Here is an 18,916-nt window from a genome sequence, read left to right as displayed (position 1 = left end):
GTCTATTGTATAGCTGGTTTCCACTGGACAGTCAGTATATGATGACTTGAGAACACACACACTTGGATTAACAAGAGTTGTAGTTTACCTGCCAAAAGTACCCAAAGACGCATCATAAAAATTAATCCCATGCTTGAACGAACAACAAAGATCAGTCAGGAAGTTATGAACGAGCTCCCTCACCATGGCTTTCCCTGCTTCTTCAGCAGACACCTATGTGGGTTGGAAAGTAATTCAGTGAATACCAAGTTCATAAACCTTAGTAACAGCTACAGCATAAAAATGGGACAGTATCACCCACCTAGTGACAACTCAGAAAATACTTTAAATCAAACACTTGGAATTATTCCAAAAACAAAATCACCACCCCAAACTGACACATGCATCAAGATAAAAGAATACTGTTAAGAGAGGCAAGTTTAAACCTTTATTTTTAAAAGTTTTGAAATGACTTCATTTGTCCTGCTCTTTTGAATGAAACTGCATGTTTGAGAGTGTTTTTATTACACACACAGGCTTCCTATTGAAAAGCGCACAGAAATACGTTTGAAATGAGAGGACCTGGGCAACCCACTAAGATAAAAGGGAGGAAAACAGCAGGCTCTGGAGAAGCGAGCTTCTCAGAAGTTAGCAGAAAGGCTGCGCCTGCGCTGGGTGGTTCAAAGCCCCGCGCCCACGCCAGGTTGGTCAAAGCCCCACTGAAACACTCTGAGGGCAATCAAAAGGCACACTGGACTTGAGTCAGTCCAGGAGCAACTGTTTTAACTCAGCCCTAATACACTATTGCAAAGTAAACAACCCATGTCAGTAGGTGAGGATATGCAAGGTCCCCTAGACAGGATGTTGAGGTAAATGCAACAAGCTCTGGAACTCCAAACCTAGAGGTGAAAAGAATGGAGAAAGAAAAAGGAGAACATGCTTGAGAGGAGGAGCGCATTGCAGAAGCCGATAATGCTGTATCAGGCACACACTGCAGACAAACTTAAGTCATCATCACTCACTAGAGGGAGCAATAGCTTTCTTACTGAAAACCATAACCGTGTAGTATCGTAACTCTCAGATGAGAACAAAAATCTTAAGGCAAAAATACGAAACTTAGCTGGTATAATGGCACATCCCTGTAAGTCCAGCTACTTGAGAGGCCAAGGAAGCATTACAAATTTGAGACCACGGGCAATTTAGTAAGATCTGGTCTTAAAACAAAAAATGCAAAGGTCTGAAATGTAGATCCATGGTAGAATGGTTGTCTAACAAGCACAAGGCTTGGGGATCAATCCCCAGCACTGCAAATAGCAATAATCATAAAATTTTTAAAAATCATATTGCATTTAGCAGAGAAGTATTATAATCACACAGCCAAAAGAAACAAATGAAAAGATGGGATTTTTTTTTTTTCTTTTCAGTTTTTAGCTTTATCTTTTGGTTTCTGAGACAGGTTCAGGCTAGGTAGCCCAGGCTGGTCTTAAACTTGTAGCAATCACCCTGCCTCAGCATCCCAGGTGCTGGAATTATAGGTGTGCACTCCTCCATAGAGCTGGGATTTTACTTTAATGTCTAGTGGAATATTGAGATGCTACAACTACTAAGGTCAACTGAAACCCAAGACTGTACCTTGGCACTCTCTGTATTTTCTGGGGTCACATCAGCAATCCCATTCCAGCTGTAGAGAGATGCTATGTGGACCAGGAGTTGCCCAGTAAAGAAGCGAACCTTCTGCGTTTTTGTGATATTTTTATTGTGAACTACCTAAAAACAATGATACAACAAATGATGCTCAAAGAATTCACTGGTTTTTAAAAATGCTGTTTATTGTCTTCTCATCATTATAAAAATGCATGCTAACTGCAGAAAATGTGGCCCCCAAAAAGGGGAAAACACAGAGAAACACAATTTACCTATATCCCAAACATCTTGGTACCTCATTACCATTTCAGGGTTTCCAGTCAGTGCCCCCTACCCACAGTCACTGCACATAGGTACACAGCCTGGCCATCTCTTTTGGGCTTGAGATTATACTGCTACGTGGTTTTATGCCTCCTTTACTTACCTAGTGTGAGCTTTTACCATATTAAAAATTCCTCTGAAGACTGTTTTAGAGGGAGAAATAGTACTTTGTGCCGGCAGTGGACCTTCACTTACTAACTCTCCCCCGATGTTTCTACCTGGCTACTCCCCATCAAGCCATGGATGAAGCTTACACTGCACTGGGGGACCAAGCCTGTTCTTATGAATGGAACTGTGGCACAAGATCTCATTTCCACCTGAGCCGGGAAGTGCGGCCCAGTCTATGAAATGTGTCCTCCAGGTGGATCTGGTACACACCCAGGCTTGCAGCGAGCCTTAGTCAGGCTCACAGTGTACGTAAGATCTTCAGCACACGGTGCCAGACTGCTAACTTCAACAGCGGCTGCGGCACCTCCTCCAGGGAAGCAGTGCTTGAGGCAGCTTTGCTAGCACTATACTGAATGTCATCTTTAAAACGTCAGTGCTGCTCTGGTATGGGAAGAAACCTGTGTGCCACTACTGGTTTTACTTTGGATAAGGTGACAAGAAAATTGTTAGGGAAGAGAGAGCGGCACTGCCTGTGCACTGTAGGGTGCACAACAGCACCTCTGCTTCCACTGACGAGGGGCCAGTTTAGGTTCCCTGTAACAACTGCAAATGACTCCGGCCAGGAGTGGGGCACACACCTGTAATCTCAGAACTCAGGAGGCTGAGGCAGGGAGATCACCATTGAGTCTGAGGCCAGACTGGGCTACATAGTAAACCTAAACTATACAGTGAGACCCTGTCGGAAAAAGATAAATAAAAATTTAAAAAACTGTCCCTAGATATTGCCAAATGTCTCAAGGACAGGAAACTGTACTCAGTTGAGAACCACTGCTTTACAAACTACAAATTTAAAGTGTTTTCATGCTTACTAGCCATTTTTGTACAGGTTCTTGACAACTTTTCATGTTGAAAAGGTCAGAGTTTTCCTGATTAATCACTTAAGGTGTTTCTATCTCAAGGACAATAATCCCTTTTGGCAAGTTTTTAAATTTCTGTAAGAATGTTTGCAAAAGACAGACTATGTAACATGGACTAGAGGCGCCAATGAAGCACTACTTGCAGTTTGCAGCTCACAGTTATGAGCTGGCTGCTGTGAACTGCTGCTCGGCAGCTTTCCACCCGCCTAGGAAAAGGAAGCCTTGCATTCCTCCAGCTTCTGAGCACAGAACTTGCTCACCCTCAAGCCCAGCTTCTGCTTAAGAAGCTGCTTTCCTTGCCATCTACGTAACTGCAATGAGACAGCTGCAAACGTCGATGATGAGGACAATGATGGACACCGCTTCTTCGTTCACAAAGAAAACACAAACGACAAGGAAACTGACCATTGGGGGCTGGGGATTCAGCTCAGTGGCATAAGCACCTGCCTTACAAGCAGGCCGTCATGAGTTCAATCCCCAGTACCGATAAAAAAAAAAAAAGAAAACTGACCACGGAACACGTACCTTTGTTTTTAGTGTAGATAACAAAATGTTGATGGTAGAAATCCTATCTTCCTTTATGCCAGAGCTAAAAATGCAAGGGATAAATTCTGAAAATAAAAGTTTCAAAGCATTAAACACAGAAATATTCTGGAAATAAGAACAAATGAGAGAATATTATTGATTAAATAAGTATAGCAAACAATGCCATATACCTTTAAAAAAAAGTTTGTTTTTCTTAATTATATAACTTCACAGTAGGAAAAACCAGCTTCATGACATAGGAAATCAGGATTTTTTAAAAAGTTCAGTTCTTTTGAGACTGTTTGATTCACTATGCAGTTCAGGCTGCCCTTGAATTCAGCCTCCCAAGTGCTGAGATTATAGGAGTGTGCCACCACGCCCAGCCAAAAATTCCAGAGTTCTTTAGTTTCATTTTACTTTTATTTCTGTACATTAAGTAAAATGAACTTAACAATGATTGAAAAAGAATATGCAGTATGATTACAGTCTTCTAAAGCTTCTCTCCTGACTGCTGAGAGATATGTTTAAAATTATGATTTTACTGGTTGGTGGGAGGAGTTTGGGGGGACTATCTGTTCATTTTTGCTTTACCCACAGAGCTGGAGGACCTGCTATTGCTAACATACTGGTGACACTGCACAGAAGCACCAGAGCAATTGCCACATCGCTTGCTTTCTACATGCTTAATTGCTACAAAAGAAACTCATTGTTCTTTAAATAAGAAAATACTAACCAAACTAAACTAAAATTTAAAATCAACCATAGCCCTCCCACCCACACAAAGGTAAACACTGTATGTAACCTTTGAGTCAGCTGTTAGCCTTCTTGTGTGACCATACTATTCTATTTAGTTACTAGTTAAATGGGATCATGCTTTACCGCTCTGTGAGTTGATTCCCAGTCATGTATCAGTGATAAACTCTTGTGTCAGAAGTATATTTCTGCAGCATTTTTAATGGCTGCATTCCATCATATGACTAGTACTCAACTTACTCAGTTGATCACTTGCACAGCTAGATGTCTGATCTTCAGCTAACACAAGAAAAGTCTTCCTAAATCAAACCTCTATTTATATCCTTAATTACTTTCTCAGGACAAATGCGTATACACGGAATCGCTAGATCAAACATCTTAGAAGATCTGATTCAAGAGGCCAAACTGCCCACAGAAACCTGCCCCTGTGGCAATGGAAATGGGTACCCACTGCCTTTTTGCCAAGGGCCAGACAGCTGGCTGAGATGACACACGGAAGTGTAAAGAAACTGCTGGCCCTGGTAGCAGCAGGACACTCTGAACCTAGTTCCAGCAATGAGTGGGAAAGGACTGTCTGTGCATGTTGTCCCCTCCAGGATGCTCTGCCAATGATGGAGCCCCACATGGACCAGGCTGACAACTACTCATGCCCTCAAGCTCTGGAGGAGCTCAGGTCTCCCTTCAGGGTGTGTGTGGGGGAGAGGGCCAGACATACAGTCACACCAAGCTACAGCACCCTGACTGTCCTTCAAAGGATGATTCTCAGAGATCTTACCAGAACACACAGGCACGATTCTGGGAATCTTACTGAGCAACTGCCATGTGGTAAGTAAGCTCGGTCACTTAGCACCTCACCAAATCTCTTCACGCAAGTGGTCCTAATAAACTATGTCAAGCCTTGCTCTAGGAAGACAGCCACCAGAAGGTGGTCCAGTAGAAATTCTCTGGAGTTCTGATATTCTCATAGCATGGGAAAGAACTACTAGGGTCAGTGAACTCTATGTGTCTTTGTATCATTGTACTTCGATCAAATCCAAGGGTAAACACTCCATCACTGAGCTATCCCCTGAACCAAACAAATTATATTTTAAAAAATGCAATTACTAAGGAAAGCCAGGTAGCCATGGCTATGAATCTGTGTATGTTCTGGAACCAAAAGCCTCTGTTTGCATTAATCCTTTGTTAGGGCAGAGTTCAGCCTTCAAGGCTGAAGTCACAGGAACACCTCCATTCATGCTAAACAGTGATATCAAGATGGCAATGCCCAAGCCCCCCCCCCCCCATATAACCTTCATGCCCGTGCACAAATCTGCAAAGGATGCAGATCTGTTGGAAGAAATGGTTTGCAAGCAGCTCCTTTAGAACAACTGCAGGCGGACTTTTCTAAGGGACAAAGGGAATACCTACCTTTCAGCTCTAGTACTTGTCCTATAGTGCTATCATCACCAGCAATTAAGAAGGAGAGGGCAAACTGGATGTAGGCCAGCCGGACGTCAGGCACTCCCTGGAGGACAAAGGAGACCAACACGTCACACATGTCTCACACACATAGGCAGAAGAGACAGGAACACAGCAGGCGAGTATACACCTCTCAACAGTACCAATCTTTCAGTCTTGTTCCCAACCTGTGGAAGTCTGAAGTTAATGAAAACTCTTTATGGAAAGCAAAGGGTTTTTGGCTCGCTTACCCCTAACTGAAACATGTAAAGTGTTAAGTTTATGGATCACTTTAGTATACAATAAAAGACTCTCAACCCACTTACATCCATCCCCTAGCTAGCCAATAACAATCCATCATTTGTTTTGCAAGTCTGGAAATAATGGAAAGTGCGGTGCTACTTTTGATGAGAAACCAATGTGCAGATGTCTGGTTTTCATTAGATGTAAGTTACAAACTCACAAGAGAAACCAAAGCCTAGATGCTTCATGTTATGAAGCCAGCATAGCTATCCCAGCCTATACCATCCCATAGGCATCAGTGGCAACCTGGGGCAGCAAGGCCATGTGCCCATGGCCAGCAGCTAACACTCCTGGGGAGGCCACAAGGGCCAGCTGATCAGTTCTCCCTTCTAGTGTCACAAGACAAAGCCCATGACTCATCACTGTCTTCTGCACTTAAGGAAGCCGAAGCATACTCACCTCTCATCAGCTCTTCTAGAGCTGGCACCTATGCTTGCCAGCTCTAGAACACTTGAACGTCAGCCTTTGTTCACCTCCCAGTAACACCACCAAGGAATAAACTCACAGTATACAGAATTACCATTGCAACTATCTGGTGAGAAACACCAAGTGGCCATCTCTGCTTCCAGATAGTCCTGCTCCACTTAGTAGTGGCAGCTGAGGCAGTGGTGAGGATAGTGACAATGATGGTCACATTTACTGAACACTATGCCAAGCACAACCTCAAATGCTGAACATGTGTTATGTCATTGTTCTTCATAATATGCTGAGGTGAAGATGCTTACCATCCTCATTTTACAGATGGGCAAAGTGAGTACTGGAAAACTCACTCAAGGTCATGCAGCTGTATGTAACCAAGCACCAGAACTGAATTAATTAAGAAATAACTGCACAAACACGCTTCATGTTCAAATAAAAAGGGCTCCTTGCACCTGCATCTCCCCTTTTCTCAAGGTGCAGGGGCCTATTTGGCAACGTTTAGGTCTCTGTGCAAGTATTTGATCAATTCCTTCTTGTTTCATTGGGGGCATTTCTTCTGGAGAAAAGATAACTGTAATACCATCAACTCAGGATGCTGAGACAAGAGAATTGCAGGCTAGAAGCCAGCCTGTGCAACTTAGGGCAAGGCTTGAAATACAAGGGCTGCAACTCAGTGGCAAACTGCCTGCCTCGCATGCCTACAGCCATAGGTTCTATTCCCAACACCTTAAAGAAGAGGGAGGAAAAAAAAGGTAGGGGGAGAGTATACAATCCCTACTCTCAAACACTTGGATTTAAGCCTTGCACATTTGTTCTATTTCTCGAGTCATGCCACCCATGACACCTGGCACTCAAGACTTTATCACTTCATGTTCACAAAACCCCGCAGCAAATGCTGTAACCTCAAGCTGACATCATGCAAAGTCAACTAAGAAACTAACGTGAGGGAGCTTAATGTAACCACCTCTCTCGAGTTACCTGGGACCTCAATGTTCACATAAACACCTCACTAATCCCAGCACATCACTGTTATTCTGGTCTGCATTTGCATATCGGGAATAAATGTTTGTACAACAATAAAACTTGTCTAAAGAACTTAAATTAGGTTTTATTTTCTCCCTGCTAGTGGAACCCCCCGACTCTGTGACCACTGAGATGGTACTAGAGTCAGGGACCTGGAATGCTGGCTGCAGTTTGCACAATTTTAGATCTTGGTGTCCCACTTACACACAGTAAAGCTGCACTAGATCTTCCCATGGGTCCTCTAGCAATGAATTCCTAAGTGAGAATTTGGTTATCACCTGCCAGCTCCCTTTTTGTGTGTCTCACAGCTCCTAATCTCAGAGTCTACCTCTGTGAAGGAACCAGACAGACGAGGTCCATAAGACCCTGCACCTGTCCACTCTAGTCTGGCACCACTGCTGCTCCTCAAAGACATCCTGCTCCTGCTGAGAGGAGCACCTAACCCTTCATTCCTACTCTGACCTCACAGAGCTGTTATCCCTGGAAGAAAATGTCCTGAACTCTTCAGGGTTTGTTCTGTAAAACACTGTCTAAAATAGACCAAAACATATTTGGCAAGACTGCTCTTTGGCACAGGATTTTAACAATGCTTTCTTTGGCTGGATGAAGATAGCCATGGTCCTTTCAAGAGGCTTTAATAATTCTCTCTCAAATGTTCAAATACACTCACTGAAAAACCAGAAATTGCTATTAGCATCTTTAACAACTAAAGTGCATGAAAAGAGGCAAGAGAAACACAAAGATTAACAAGAGATGCAAAGAGACTGGGGAAGCATATCAACCACATGCAACACACAGATTTTGTCTGGGCTCCCTCTTGAGCCACAGTATGTTAAGGTTTTTGATCTAAAAAGGCCCCAAATCTTCATGTTTGGACAGTGATCGGGTCGTGGGTGCAGCACAGCAGATTCACCGTTAGGTGAATTACTGGGGGCATGACCTCAAAAAGGTCCCCGCTCCTCCTTTCTTTGCTTCCTGCCCACCATGACGTGAGCAGCTTTCCTCCACCTGACCTTCTGACCATGCCCTTCCTGCCTTGGAGCCAGCTGACCTCGGTCTGAAAATGTGAGCCAAAATAAACCTCTCCTCCTTTAAGTTGTGGGCGTTAGGGACTGTGTCTCAGTGATGAGGAAAAGGACTGAGACAGTATGAAAATAGTTTTCAGATAGTCAGAAAAAGTAGGAGATCAAGTGGGGTTTTAGAAGACACTGAGAAGTTACTAATGGTGGTAGGTGCGACAATGGTTAGGTGGTTTTGTTTTTTAAAAGGCCTTTTTCTGTTAGAGTACACACTGAAATATTTACGGCGAGACATGAGTCACGTCTGAGAGTGGCTATAATAGGGCTCAGCAAGTGAACTGAATGTGGAGGGGTGACACGTTGTGTTGAAGCTGCAACATAAAGCTTCTCAGGCTGCTCCGTTTTAATGTCCCTGACATTTCCAATATTAAAAAAACCTAATGTCCAGACACCATTTTGTACTGCACACCAAGTATTGAAGAGCTCTCATCCTTGAGACAGATTAAATAAAAGAAAGCAAGGAAACTATCAGCCTGGCAGTAGCTCCCATCTTACACATCCTGCAGAGGTAAAATCCCTTGCTCTGAGACCTTGAGACGACATAGCTGGCACAGCGGGGCTCAGCAGAGGGAGCTGTAGGTGGGCTTCCCCAGTTTTCTGGTCTCGGTGGGTGGCCTGGGTGCTCTTTGCTGCTCGGATGGCTGGAGTCAAGAGAGACAGGGCTGGAAGGGGCAGGCACCTGATGGGCAATTAGTGCCAGGCTCACTGCCAAGACCAAAGAACCGTGATATTTGCCTGACTATAGACACACATTCTTTTTATTAGAAATGCATTTAAATGTCAGGAGCCATTATTCACTAAATGGAATCTGTTGACATGTTAATAAAGCATAGTATCTAGGAGACACTAAGACCTGGACTTTTTTTTCTCAGAGAGTACCTTATTTGTAATTCCAATAAAACCTTCAACACTAGACCAACCTTTGAGGGCGGTGGAAGTTACTTGGCATTCTTATTAACCCTTTAGTCTATTTCCTGACAATGTAAAAACTAGATTCTCAGGAGTACTGAGAAAACAAGTTAGCATACAGTTACAGAGGGGATCATGCTAACACGGTTCTCTACCTTCCCAACTGTCCTTCTGCTCAGAAAGCAGTGAGAACTAGGGTTCTCACTGGGAACTTTTCCTCCGGGCCTTTCCAGACCCAAATGACACTGCTGGAGCCACCAGGGAAATAGCTCACCTGAAAATCAAGCATTTGCATTTCCATTCTGTTTCTTGCCATTTAGCCCCAACCCATAACAAGATTATAAATGGGAGGCACAAAGTCATGTATGAAAGAGCCCTCTCTGAGAATGTTACTGGCTTAGAGTTCCAGAGAGTATTTAAAGGGGACAGATGAGAACAGAGGACTAGAGCATCTTACAATACTCACTGCTGTGAGGCAAAGATTACTTTCTTCACTCAGACGAGTGGGTGCTCACGGCTAAGTCATTCTGAGGTACTGCACCACAGAGCCAACCTCTTTCCTTCCCCCAGCCCTAAAAGCTTCCTCAGATGTTGCTGGGGTTCAGGCTCTGCTGGGCAGCTGACCCATCCTCAGTCAGGGAGGAAGCACGACACTTGGGGGTACTAACCTTTGAGTCCCTCTTAGTCGCCAGAGCATACAAGTTCTTTTTATTCAAATCAAAATGGCTGCAGACGTCCCTGGCAGCTTCAGGTCCCTGGGTAACCATGGCAGCCATTAGGCTGAGGCAGGCTCGAGCTATCCTGCAAAGGGACAGAAAACAGCAGAAGCACAAGGCCCCCGCTTCAGGAAGCCAAGTGCATACCTAGTTGCGCTATATCAAAATCAGAAAAATGAAAAAGGAAGTATATTCTTTTCCTTTTATTAAAAAAAGCATAACAGAAACTTCCAAGGAAGGCAAAACACAGATTTAGGAAGATCAAGACACAGAGATGAAAATTTGTCTTTCAAGTAAACCTCATGTGGCTGGGAGACCACATCTGAATCTCCATGTCCACAGGACATGGGGTGACTTTTCCCTTAAGGTCTCTCAGAAGTAACCTGTGGCCGCCATTCTGCTCTGTGATCACTCACTGAGCACCTGCTCCATGCGAGGCACTGTTCCAGTCCCAGGGCGGCAGCATCTTTAAGGCAGCAGGGCCCCTGCCCCCACGTGCCCTTGCGCTGCAGTGGAGGAAGGTGGTCACAGGTACAGAAGACAACACTGGCTCTGCAGGCATCTGTCTATGTGCAGCAGGCTAGAGGCACAGGAAAGGACAGCGGGAGCGCTACTAGACATAGACAGTCAAAGGACAGCCCTGCTGAGGTGACACATCTGCAGAGCACTGAAGGCAGACAGCTGTCGCAGGACTATGCAGGAGAACAGCCTGTTCCCAGGTCGGTGAGGAAAGCAGTGGGGCTAGAGCACAGTGGGGCAGGAGGCGGTGACAGCAGACACGTGTCACAGGAGCCTCAGAGACCGCTCAGTTCTGCTTAATGAGCGAAGGAAAGGTTAAAGGCACTCACAGAGAATGGAGCACAGACTGCACCGAAGACCAGCCCTTTGTCACATAGAAACAGGCCGCTTACCTGTAACCTGAGGCATACAGGGACTCACAGATGAGCTTCATATGGTTGTTCAGCAGCTTTTTCACGATATTGGTGCCCACGACATGAAAATGTGAGAGATCACTTGCTGTCCGCAATAATATGGCCTCAAAAACTTGAAGGATTAATAGCACCTGCAGAAATGGAGTTGCAATGCTGTAAATCGTCTCACCCCTTCTCCTGAACACATGTGCCATCCTCATTTTCACTGGAGTCAGTGTGCAGAGTGAGGAGGCCTCCTCAGGCCTGGGCCAAAGGCAGCCAGGGCAAGAGGCTACGGCTCACCGGGCTAAGGCCTGAGCCAGACAGCGCCTTGCTTCTAACTCCACACAGCCAAGTCCTGGCACAGGGAGAGGCCGCTAATGAAAACCAGGTCTTGCTCCTTTGGGTTCGACAGCCTTGTAATGGAGCTCTGAAACTCTGATAAGTTCATAAATATTCTAAGTTTTCAACCTCTCTGGAACCTGAAGACAACCGATTCTATGTGAGCTATAAGTCTGCAGGATGATGTTCACCGGCTTCCCTTTTGTTAAAACAAACCAGGTGCCTTCTATTCTATGATCCCACCTTTTAATTATTCACCAAATATTAATAAGAACTTAGCACTTCCCACTAACATGCCTTCAAAGGTTATAAAGAAAATAACATGTTCCTACACACTGTCACAAAGAATCATTTTCGGAAAATGACTGATGCTGTCTGGGAAACCAACATCCTTTTTCCTCATGCTTAAATCAACACAACTGTAGCATCAACTTGCTTTGTTAAGTCAGGTAAGGAACAAACTTACTTCACTTTCAGGCCGCTTCTCTCCACTCAGGAGCTGGAAAATTTCCGCACATTCAACAGAAATCTTTATGTACCCTTCCACAACATCATATACATCTTCTCGAGGCAGTTTCTTGGCAGCAGAGACAAATGCTTCCAAGGCTGAAAAAGTTCTATTCAAAGGTCAAAAAGCATAGCCTCCTCAAGCTACTATGGATGCTACGGACTGAACCATTTACCCATAAAATTCATATTTTGGAGCATGAATGACTACAAGGCTGTATTTGGGGGCACAAAAAGGACCAGTCATCATGGAAAGTCACTATTGCGGGTTTTACTATGCCATTCGGGCTGGCCTTGAACTTTCTTTGCAGCTGGTCTAGAACTCGAAGCATTCCTCCTGCCTCATTGCAGGTATGTGCCTACACAACAGGCAAAACTGTACTTTTTAAAAAGTGTTGCAGCTTCAAGCTGGATGCGGTGGTACATGTTTATACTCTGAGGGGCTGAGGTAAAGGGATTGCCAGGTTTGATCCTAGCCTGGGCAACTTAAGAACTCGGTGAGACCCTGCCCCAAAATAAAAACTTAGAAGCCACATCACGCTTTCCTGGGAGCCAGCCTATGTGCAGAATAGGAGCCCAGAAGAGCATCCACCCCTCCCTCCCCACAACCTGTAAGCAAGGCTGATTCAGAGGACTCAGGGTGAGATGACAGACTCAAGTGAAAGGAGTGGCTATTGTTTGACTGACTTTGCAGCCCTGAGGCTGGTGGTCAGGAAATCTACCTGGAAGATGATAGTGTTGTTTCTTTTTTCTCTTTAAAATAAAATAAGGCTGTACTTGGGATACAGGGTCTTTAAGGAGGTAGGAGGAGGTCATAAAATTGAGTTTCTAATCCCAAACAACTGGTATCCTTGTAAGAGGAAGGGACATCAGAGAATTCTCTCTCTGTGTGTGTGTGTGTGTGTGTGTGTGTGTGTGTGTCATGTAAAAAAGAAAGGTCAAGAAAGCAGCTATCTGCCTGCAATCAGGCAGAGAACCCTTAGCACAATCCCACTATGCTCTAGGACTTCTAGAGCTGTGCAAAAATAAATGTCTTATTGTTTGAGCCACACAGTCTACAATATTTTGCTGTGGCAGCCCCAGCATATAAGTCCATAAAAACTGAAAATAACAAAGGCAGTACAGGAATAAAGCAAGCTGTGAGCCAACAAGGCTCACAGGTACGAATCCTAACTGGAGTCATTACTTGCCTGGACCCTCTTAGCTTGACAATCTCTAATCTGTGAGATAAAGACAACAACAGAAATGATCCACAATGTGGTAATGAAACACTACTAAGAGCTCTACCTATAGTAAGTTACTTCTCACCACAACCCTCTTGGCCAGGTACTAATATTTTCCCATTTTACAAATAAGAAAATTGAGGACTTTGGAAAGGGTACTCCCCAGGCAGTGGCCAAGTCAGGCTGTCTGGCTCAGAGTCCATATTCTCCCTTCAAAAGCTGGTGCTTGGTATTCCTCCCCAGCCCCGAAAGCAGGCTCAAAAAGACAAAAATATAAAGGACTAAGGATGTAGTTCAATGCAGAGGCCCTGGGTTCAATCTCCAGTACGACAAAAAAAAAAAAAACCAAACAAACAACAACAAAAACCTCTCTCTGACTGCTGCCTGTAAAAAGAGGTGTAGTGAAGCAAAGGCATAAGAGGCAGTAACTTCAGGCAGCTCTGGCCAATCCCAGCAGAGACTGATGGAGCCTGCACTTAATGGGGAGGGTAGAGGAGGCTAGACGGACTCCACAGCAACTGTGCTGGAGAACCATCAAGGCCAGGGCATAAATTGAGACACAAAGGGAGTTCTGGTGGCAAATTCCAGGCAATTGAATAACTATCCCTTACCACGATACACAAAACACAGAGCCAATATGAGGATGTAAGAGCAAACGGTCAACCTTTGGAATCCTCCCATTTACAATATGGCCTTCTCTACTGCCAGCGAAGTAAGGAACTGGCTTGAGGTGGGCCCCTTTCAGTCTGGCTTCTCCCTGATGCTGACATCAATTCACTGAGTGTCTTTTACCAATCTAAGCCTACAACTCCCTTTCCTCCGTTACGGGAAGGGAATGGAGCCCACACAGAGATCTTCCCTCAGGGGTGCCTGAAAACAAAATTCTCCAGTGCCCTCTGATCAGTTCTACTTCCCTGACTGCCCAGTGATCCTATCACAGGCAGTGGAGTGCAAATAAAAAAGGGAGAAAGAGAATTCCAGAAACGGACTAGAGACATAAACCTAACACAGCTGCACACCAGTGACTGGTACTTTCACTGCCTCGGCTTTGCTGCATCTGTCAACTAACTTACCTACACCCATCATTGGCCTACTGACTGTCCTCCTGTTTAACGGCACAGCACCCAAATATCACCATACTCACTGGACTGAACCATCAAGTATGGATATTGCATCTTTTCAGTCACTGAAACACCCCTTTTGTCCCATGTCACGATCCTTTTGAAAAGCTAGTTCCTGGAGGGGCTGCTTCAATCTCAAAGCTCAGCTCCAAGGCCCATTAAGAACTTTCAGGTACTATGTACACCTCCTCTGGAAGGGTTGGCTTGAAACTATCATACCGAGATTTTACTGATCACCTGCCTTCCCCTCTATCCTAACAAACAATACGAATGAATACATGCGTGATACATGTAACTGTTCTAAAGTAGAAATCATCTTCCTAGCACTAACTAGGAAAGGCAAGCATCAAAAGCTCTAAAAAGAAAATCTGTAGGAGAAAAATTAGAACTCCTATTCTAACCATCAATTTAGTAATTTTTTTAAGCTGCAAGAAACACTGTCTTTGTTTTATTTTAGCATGGTGCCAACGTCTTCACTAGACATGTTCGACTGTGTTTTTGCCTCCTAATCTCTACTTTTCAAAGGACTACAAATAGGAATTATGGTTACACTTTACAAAATGTGAAATTAAATTACAGAATCTGCTTAATACCAGCCTCTGATCCAATCCTAGACAAGGGACAAACAGTTGTGTGGGCTGTGGTGTGTTAGCAGGTCGTGCGAGTGGTAGGGGATCAAAGCTACGGAAAAATGCTGACAGCCCAAGAAGCAACAAGCTGTCTTTAAGGAACTGCCAGCGCTGACTCACAGTGGGGACTTAGCAGCCCAGGATGCGTGAAAGTGGTCGCTTCGTTTAATTTCCTGACAAGTGCAATAAAGAGGTTTTAAAACTTGCCGAGGCTTGTTGCCAGGACAAGGGAAACGAGCAGTCAAATGAAACTGTCATAAGTAACAAGAGTCAGGGTCCGCCTGCTGCTGACAGCCCAGGCTGCCCCGGGGCCCTGGACACCCCATCACTCGAGCTCGTTTCTTGCGGAACCAGAGGCGTGGCTCTGGCTCCCAGGGACCCAGAACCTGCGGAAGGAAAGGCTGTGCCTGGCTGTGTCTGATCGCGGCCGAAGGCTGCCTCGCCCGCACGTGTCTGCTGCCCAGGCCCCGCGCCCCGCACTCACCCGGCCCCGGCCCCTGCGGGTCCCTCAGCTGAGTCTTGAACCGCACGCCCGTGAGCTCCTCCGTGCGGAACCTCTTGGCTGCGGCCGTACCGGAAACGGCGCCATCCTGACCGGCCAAGGCCTTCCTCTTGCGGACTCCCATGGCCGGGCGCTGGGGTTACGACTGAAAGCACGCACCTCCGTGGACCAGGCCAGCCCAGACCCACGCCGGACCAGACCCACGCCGGTCGGCAAGCGTGAGGCGGAAGGGGCGGGGCCTGGAGGGGCACGCTGGCGGAAGGGGCGGGTCCAATTGAGCGGGCCGGAGGAAGGGGCGGGGCCTGAGGTGCTGCTGGCGGGTGTGGAGCTGCAGTCCGGGTGTAGTCGGTTCGTATCGTTTTCTTCGTTCGCTCGATCGTTCCGGGCTGGGAACGAAGCGACACTCCGGGACACCCCGCACTCAGGTTGGGGCCCTGAGCAGGAGGGAGTTTCAGATCCTTGGGGACCACTTTGACCCGGGGCCCGAGTGTTACAGCAGCGCGATGAGTTCATTTCTTAACTAAAGCACACTTAATGGTGTCGTTGGAAAAGCTTGCTCCTAGCGCAAAGGCATTCGACACTTTCCCGGTTGGAGACCCTGAGGTGCCCTTTCCGCCAGACGCGAAGGGAGGAAATGAAGCAATGTGTATGTCTGTAAAGATGTGAATACATAGATCAAATCTTGGGCCTCGTTAATGTTAGCCTACCCTAGAATGACGACTAGAATGCTCTTACAAAACCTCAAAACCTCAGGGTGCAGATACCTGAGCTTGTAAGATTTGAACTGGCCCCTGGACAGTGTGCCTGCTAAGTGTCCAGTGCAGGTCTTTCTCCTGCATTGTAACGTGGCATAGGGCACTACTTAGAGCAAGTGTGCCAGCCAAAGTCTCTTCTCCTTGTAAACTCAGTAATGCTGTCATGTAAGCTCCACTCTCATAAGCTAATCTATTCCTAATGACTTCCCAAAGACCCTACCTCAAAATACCATCATCGCATAATTTGGTAAGTTTTCAACTCATGAAATTCTAGAAGGGGATATGTTACAGTTAGGATATTAAATACCCACGAACGCCATGTGTTGAAGGCTTGGTTGCAGCTTGTGACATTCTGGAAACAGTGGAACTTTTAGGAGATAGGGACTAGTGGAAGGAAGTTGGGTCATTGAGGACTTGCCTTCAAAGGGGACACTGGCATCCTTGCCCTATCTTTCTTTGCTTCCCTGATGCCATGAACTGAACAGCTTGGCTCTATCATGAACTCCCCCATAATGTTCTGCCTCACCACAGGCTCAAAGCAATTCAGAGGAATAACCCTGGACTGAAACTGTGGGCTGTAACAAACTTTCCTCCTTTAAACTGTATCTCGGGTATTTTGTCATAGTGACAAAACAGTAACACAGGAACACAGGCGACACATTCAAATCATTGTACAAGTGATAAGCCAGTATGTACCCGTGATGTGCTATATTGAGTCATTCACTTCTGCATGTCCTTCCTATCCCAGTTACTTTCTGATCCCTGAAACAAAATACCCAACATCCACAAGTTAGGGTAAGAAAGATTTATTTCAGCTTACAGTTTGTACAGGTTTTGATCCATAGTCAGCTGGTTCCAAGGCAGGATGGCAGGGAAGAGGGGCATCACAGAGGAAAAACAGTCCATCATGTGGCAGGCAGCGTGCAGCAGATAAATATGGGTGAAAATGTATAGAATTACTCTTTAAAATTTACTATAAATCTAGAATTATTCCAAAATATAAAAGTTAGTCAAAGTAGAATAAAGATATGCATACTTAGAAATTTTTAAATTTATTTCTAAACACCAATCTTGCTTTGCTATACATGAACACCAAATTCACAGAGAGAAATTAGGGAAAACACATCCTTCACAATAGCAACCAAAAAAATGAAATACTTAGGAATCTATTTAGCAAAGGAAGTAAAATATCTATACATTGAAAATTCCATTTCACTGAAAAAGGAGATTGAATCAGATATCAGAAAATGGAAAGATATCCCTTGTTCATAGACAGGGAGAACCAGAATAAGGAAAATGGCCCTAGTCTCAAAATTGTTATACAGATTTAATGTGATTCTGATCAAATTATCACTAACATACCTTACAGAATTAGTGAAAAAAATCCTAAAATTCATTTGAAACCAGAAGTTACCTCGAGTAGCAAAAGCAGTTGTGGGCAACAAAGGCAAAGGAGAAGGCATCACAATCCCAGAATTGAAAATATACTACAAAGCTACTGTTATAAAATCAGCATGGTACTGGCAAAAGAAACAGACCTGAGGCTCAGTGGAATAAATTTAGAAGAATTAAACAACTACAAAGACTCTTGGCACCTTATCTTTGACAAAGAGGCCAAACACATTCACTGGAAGAAGGATAGTATCTTTAATAAATGGTGCTACAAAAACTGGCTTTCTACATGCTGAAGACTGAAACTAGACCCATGCCTATCACCATGAACTAACCTAAAATAAAAAAGAATCAAGTATTTAAATATTAAAACAGAAACACTAAATCTACTGGAAAAGAAAGTAGATAGAAATCTTGAAGACATAGCTTCAAGCAGATAATTCATGAACAGAGTTCAGCCTGCATAGGAAATACTTCAAATAACATTTGGATCTCATCTAGTTAAAAAGCTTTTGCATATCAAAAGAAATCACCCACAGAGTGAAAAGACAGCCCAAAGACTGGGAAAAATTTTTAGCCAGTTGTCCTTCAGACAAAGGGCTTATATCTAGAACATATAAGGAATTGAAAAGTCAGGCAGTCAGAATTCAAAGACCCAATCCAAAAATGGGAATATGAGATGAACATGTACGTGCTTCTCAGATGAAGAAATACAAATGGCAAGTAAATGCATGAAAAATGTTCAACATCAGTAATCATTTGAGAAATGCAAATTAAAACAACATTGAGATTCCATCTCACTCCAGAAAGAATGCCTATCCTCAAGAAACCAACAATAACATGCTAGAGGGACTGTTGGGAAAAAAGAATGCTTTTCCTCTGTTGGTGGAGGTATAGACTGGTCAACCACTATGGAAATCAGTATGGAGATTCCTCAAAAAACTAAATTTAGAGGTCTAGTTCCCTTTCTGAGTATCTTCCTGGAAGAAAAAAAAAAAACCATCATATCCCAGTGATAATAGGCACACCTGTGTTTATAACAGCACAATTTGTAATAGCTAAATCTTGGAAACAACTCAAATGCCCATCAATCAAGGAATGGATTATACAGATGTAGTCTTTTCATATAATGAAATACTACTCAGCCATAAATATGGATAAACTTGAGACTTTTATAGGTAAATGGATGCAACTTGAGACTATACTTACAAGTGAAATCAGAATCACATGTAAACATTGTATTATCGCTTTGGTGTGTGAAAATGAAAGAATAAATAAAGTCCAAAATGCACAATACTGTGAAATAGAAGAAATTATTCCAAAGGAAAAAGGAACTAGGGTGGGGAAAAGGGGAAAGGAAATAAAATAAAAAACAAAATATAAGACAGGTATACTAATAG

At 44.3% G+C, this 18,916-nt stretch overlaps 1 protein-coding gene across 1 annotated transcript in view; it reads right to left on the bottom strand.

The window, feature by feature from the left end:
- Nucleotides 1-15,612, bottom strand: part of Urb1 (URB1 ribosome biogenesis homolog) — a 63,485-nt gene extending 47,873 nt beyond the window's left edge. Inside the window, exons 1-8 of the mRNA XM_003467273.5 lie at nt 15,352-15,612; nt 11,854-11,993; nt 11,046-11,197; nt 10,087-10,219; nt 5,655-5,751; nt 3,495-3,580; nt 1,612-1,746; nt 89-213 (exon numbers count right to left, since the gene is read on the bottom strand). Of these exons, the coding sequence (XP_003467321.1) occupies nt 89-213; nt 1,612-1,746; nt 3,495-3,580; nt 5,655-5,751; nt 10,087-10,219; nt 11,046-11,197; nt 11,854-11,993; nt 15,352-15,493 (1,010 nt within the window). The 5' untranslated portion in view covers nt 15,494-15,612. The remainder of the gene's footprint in view (nt 1-88; nt 214-1,611; nt 1,747-3,494; nt 3,581-5,654; nt 5,752-10,086; nt 10,220-11,045; nt 11,198-11,853; nt 11,994-15,351) is intronic.
- Between the last annotated feature and the right edge of the window lie 3,304 nt (nt 15,613-18,916).

This window comes from Cavia porcellus, unplaced genomic scaffold, assembly GCF_034190915.1.
Source record: "Cavia porcellus strain 051 isolate PalLab524CR breed Dunkin Hartley unplaced genomic scaffold, mCavPor4.1 scaffold_7, whole genome shotgun sequence".
Classification (NCBI taxonomy): Eukaryota; Metazoa; Chordata; class Mammalia; order Rodentia; family Caviidae; genus Cavia; species Cavia porcellus.
The sequence above is the reverse complement of the archived record's forward strand: the minus strand, read 5'-3'. Positions and strand labels throughout refer to the sequence as shown.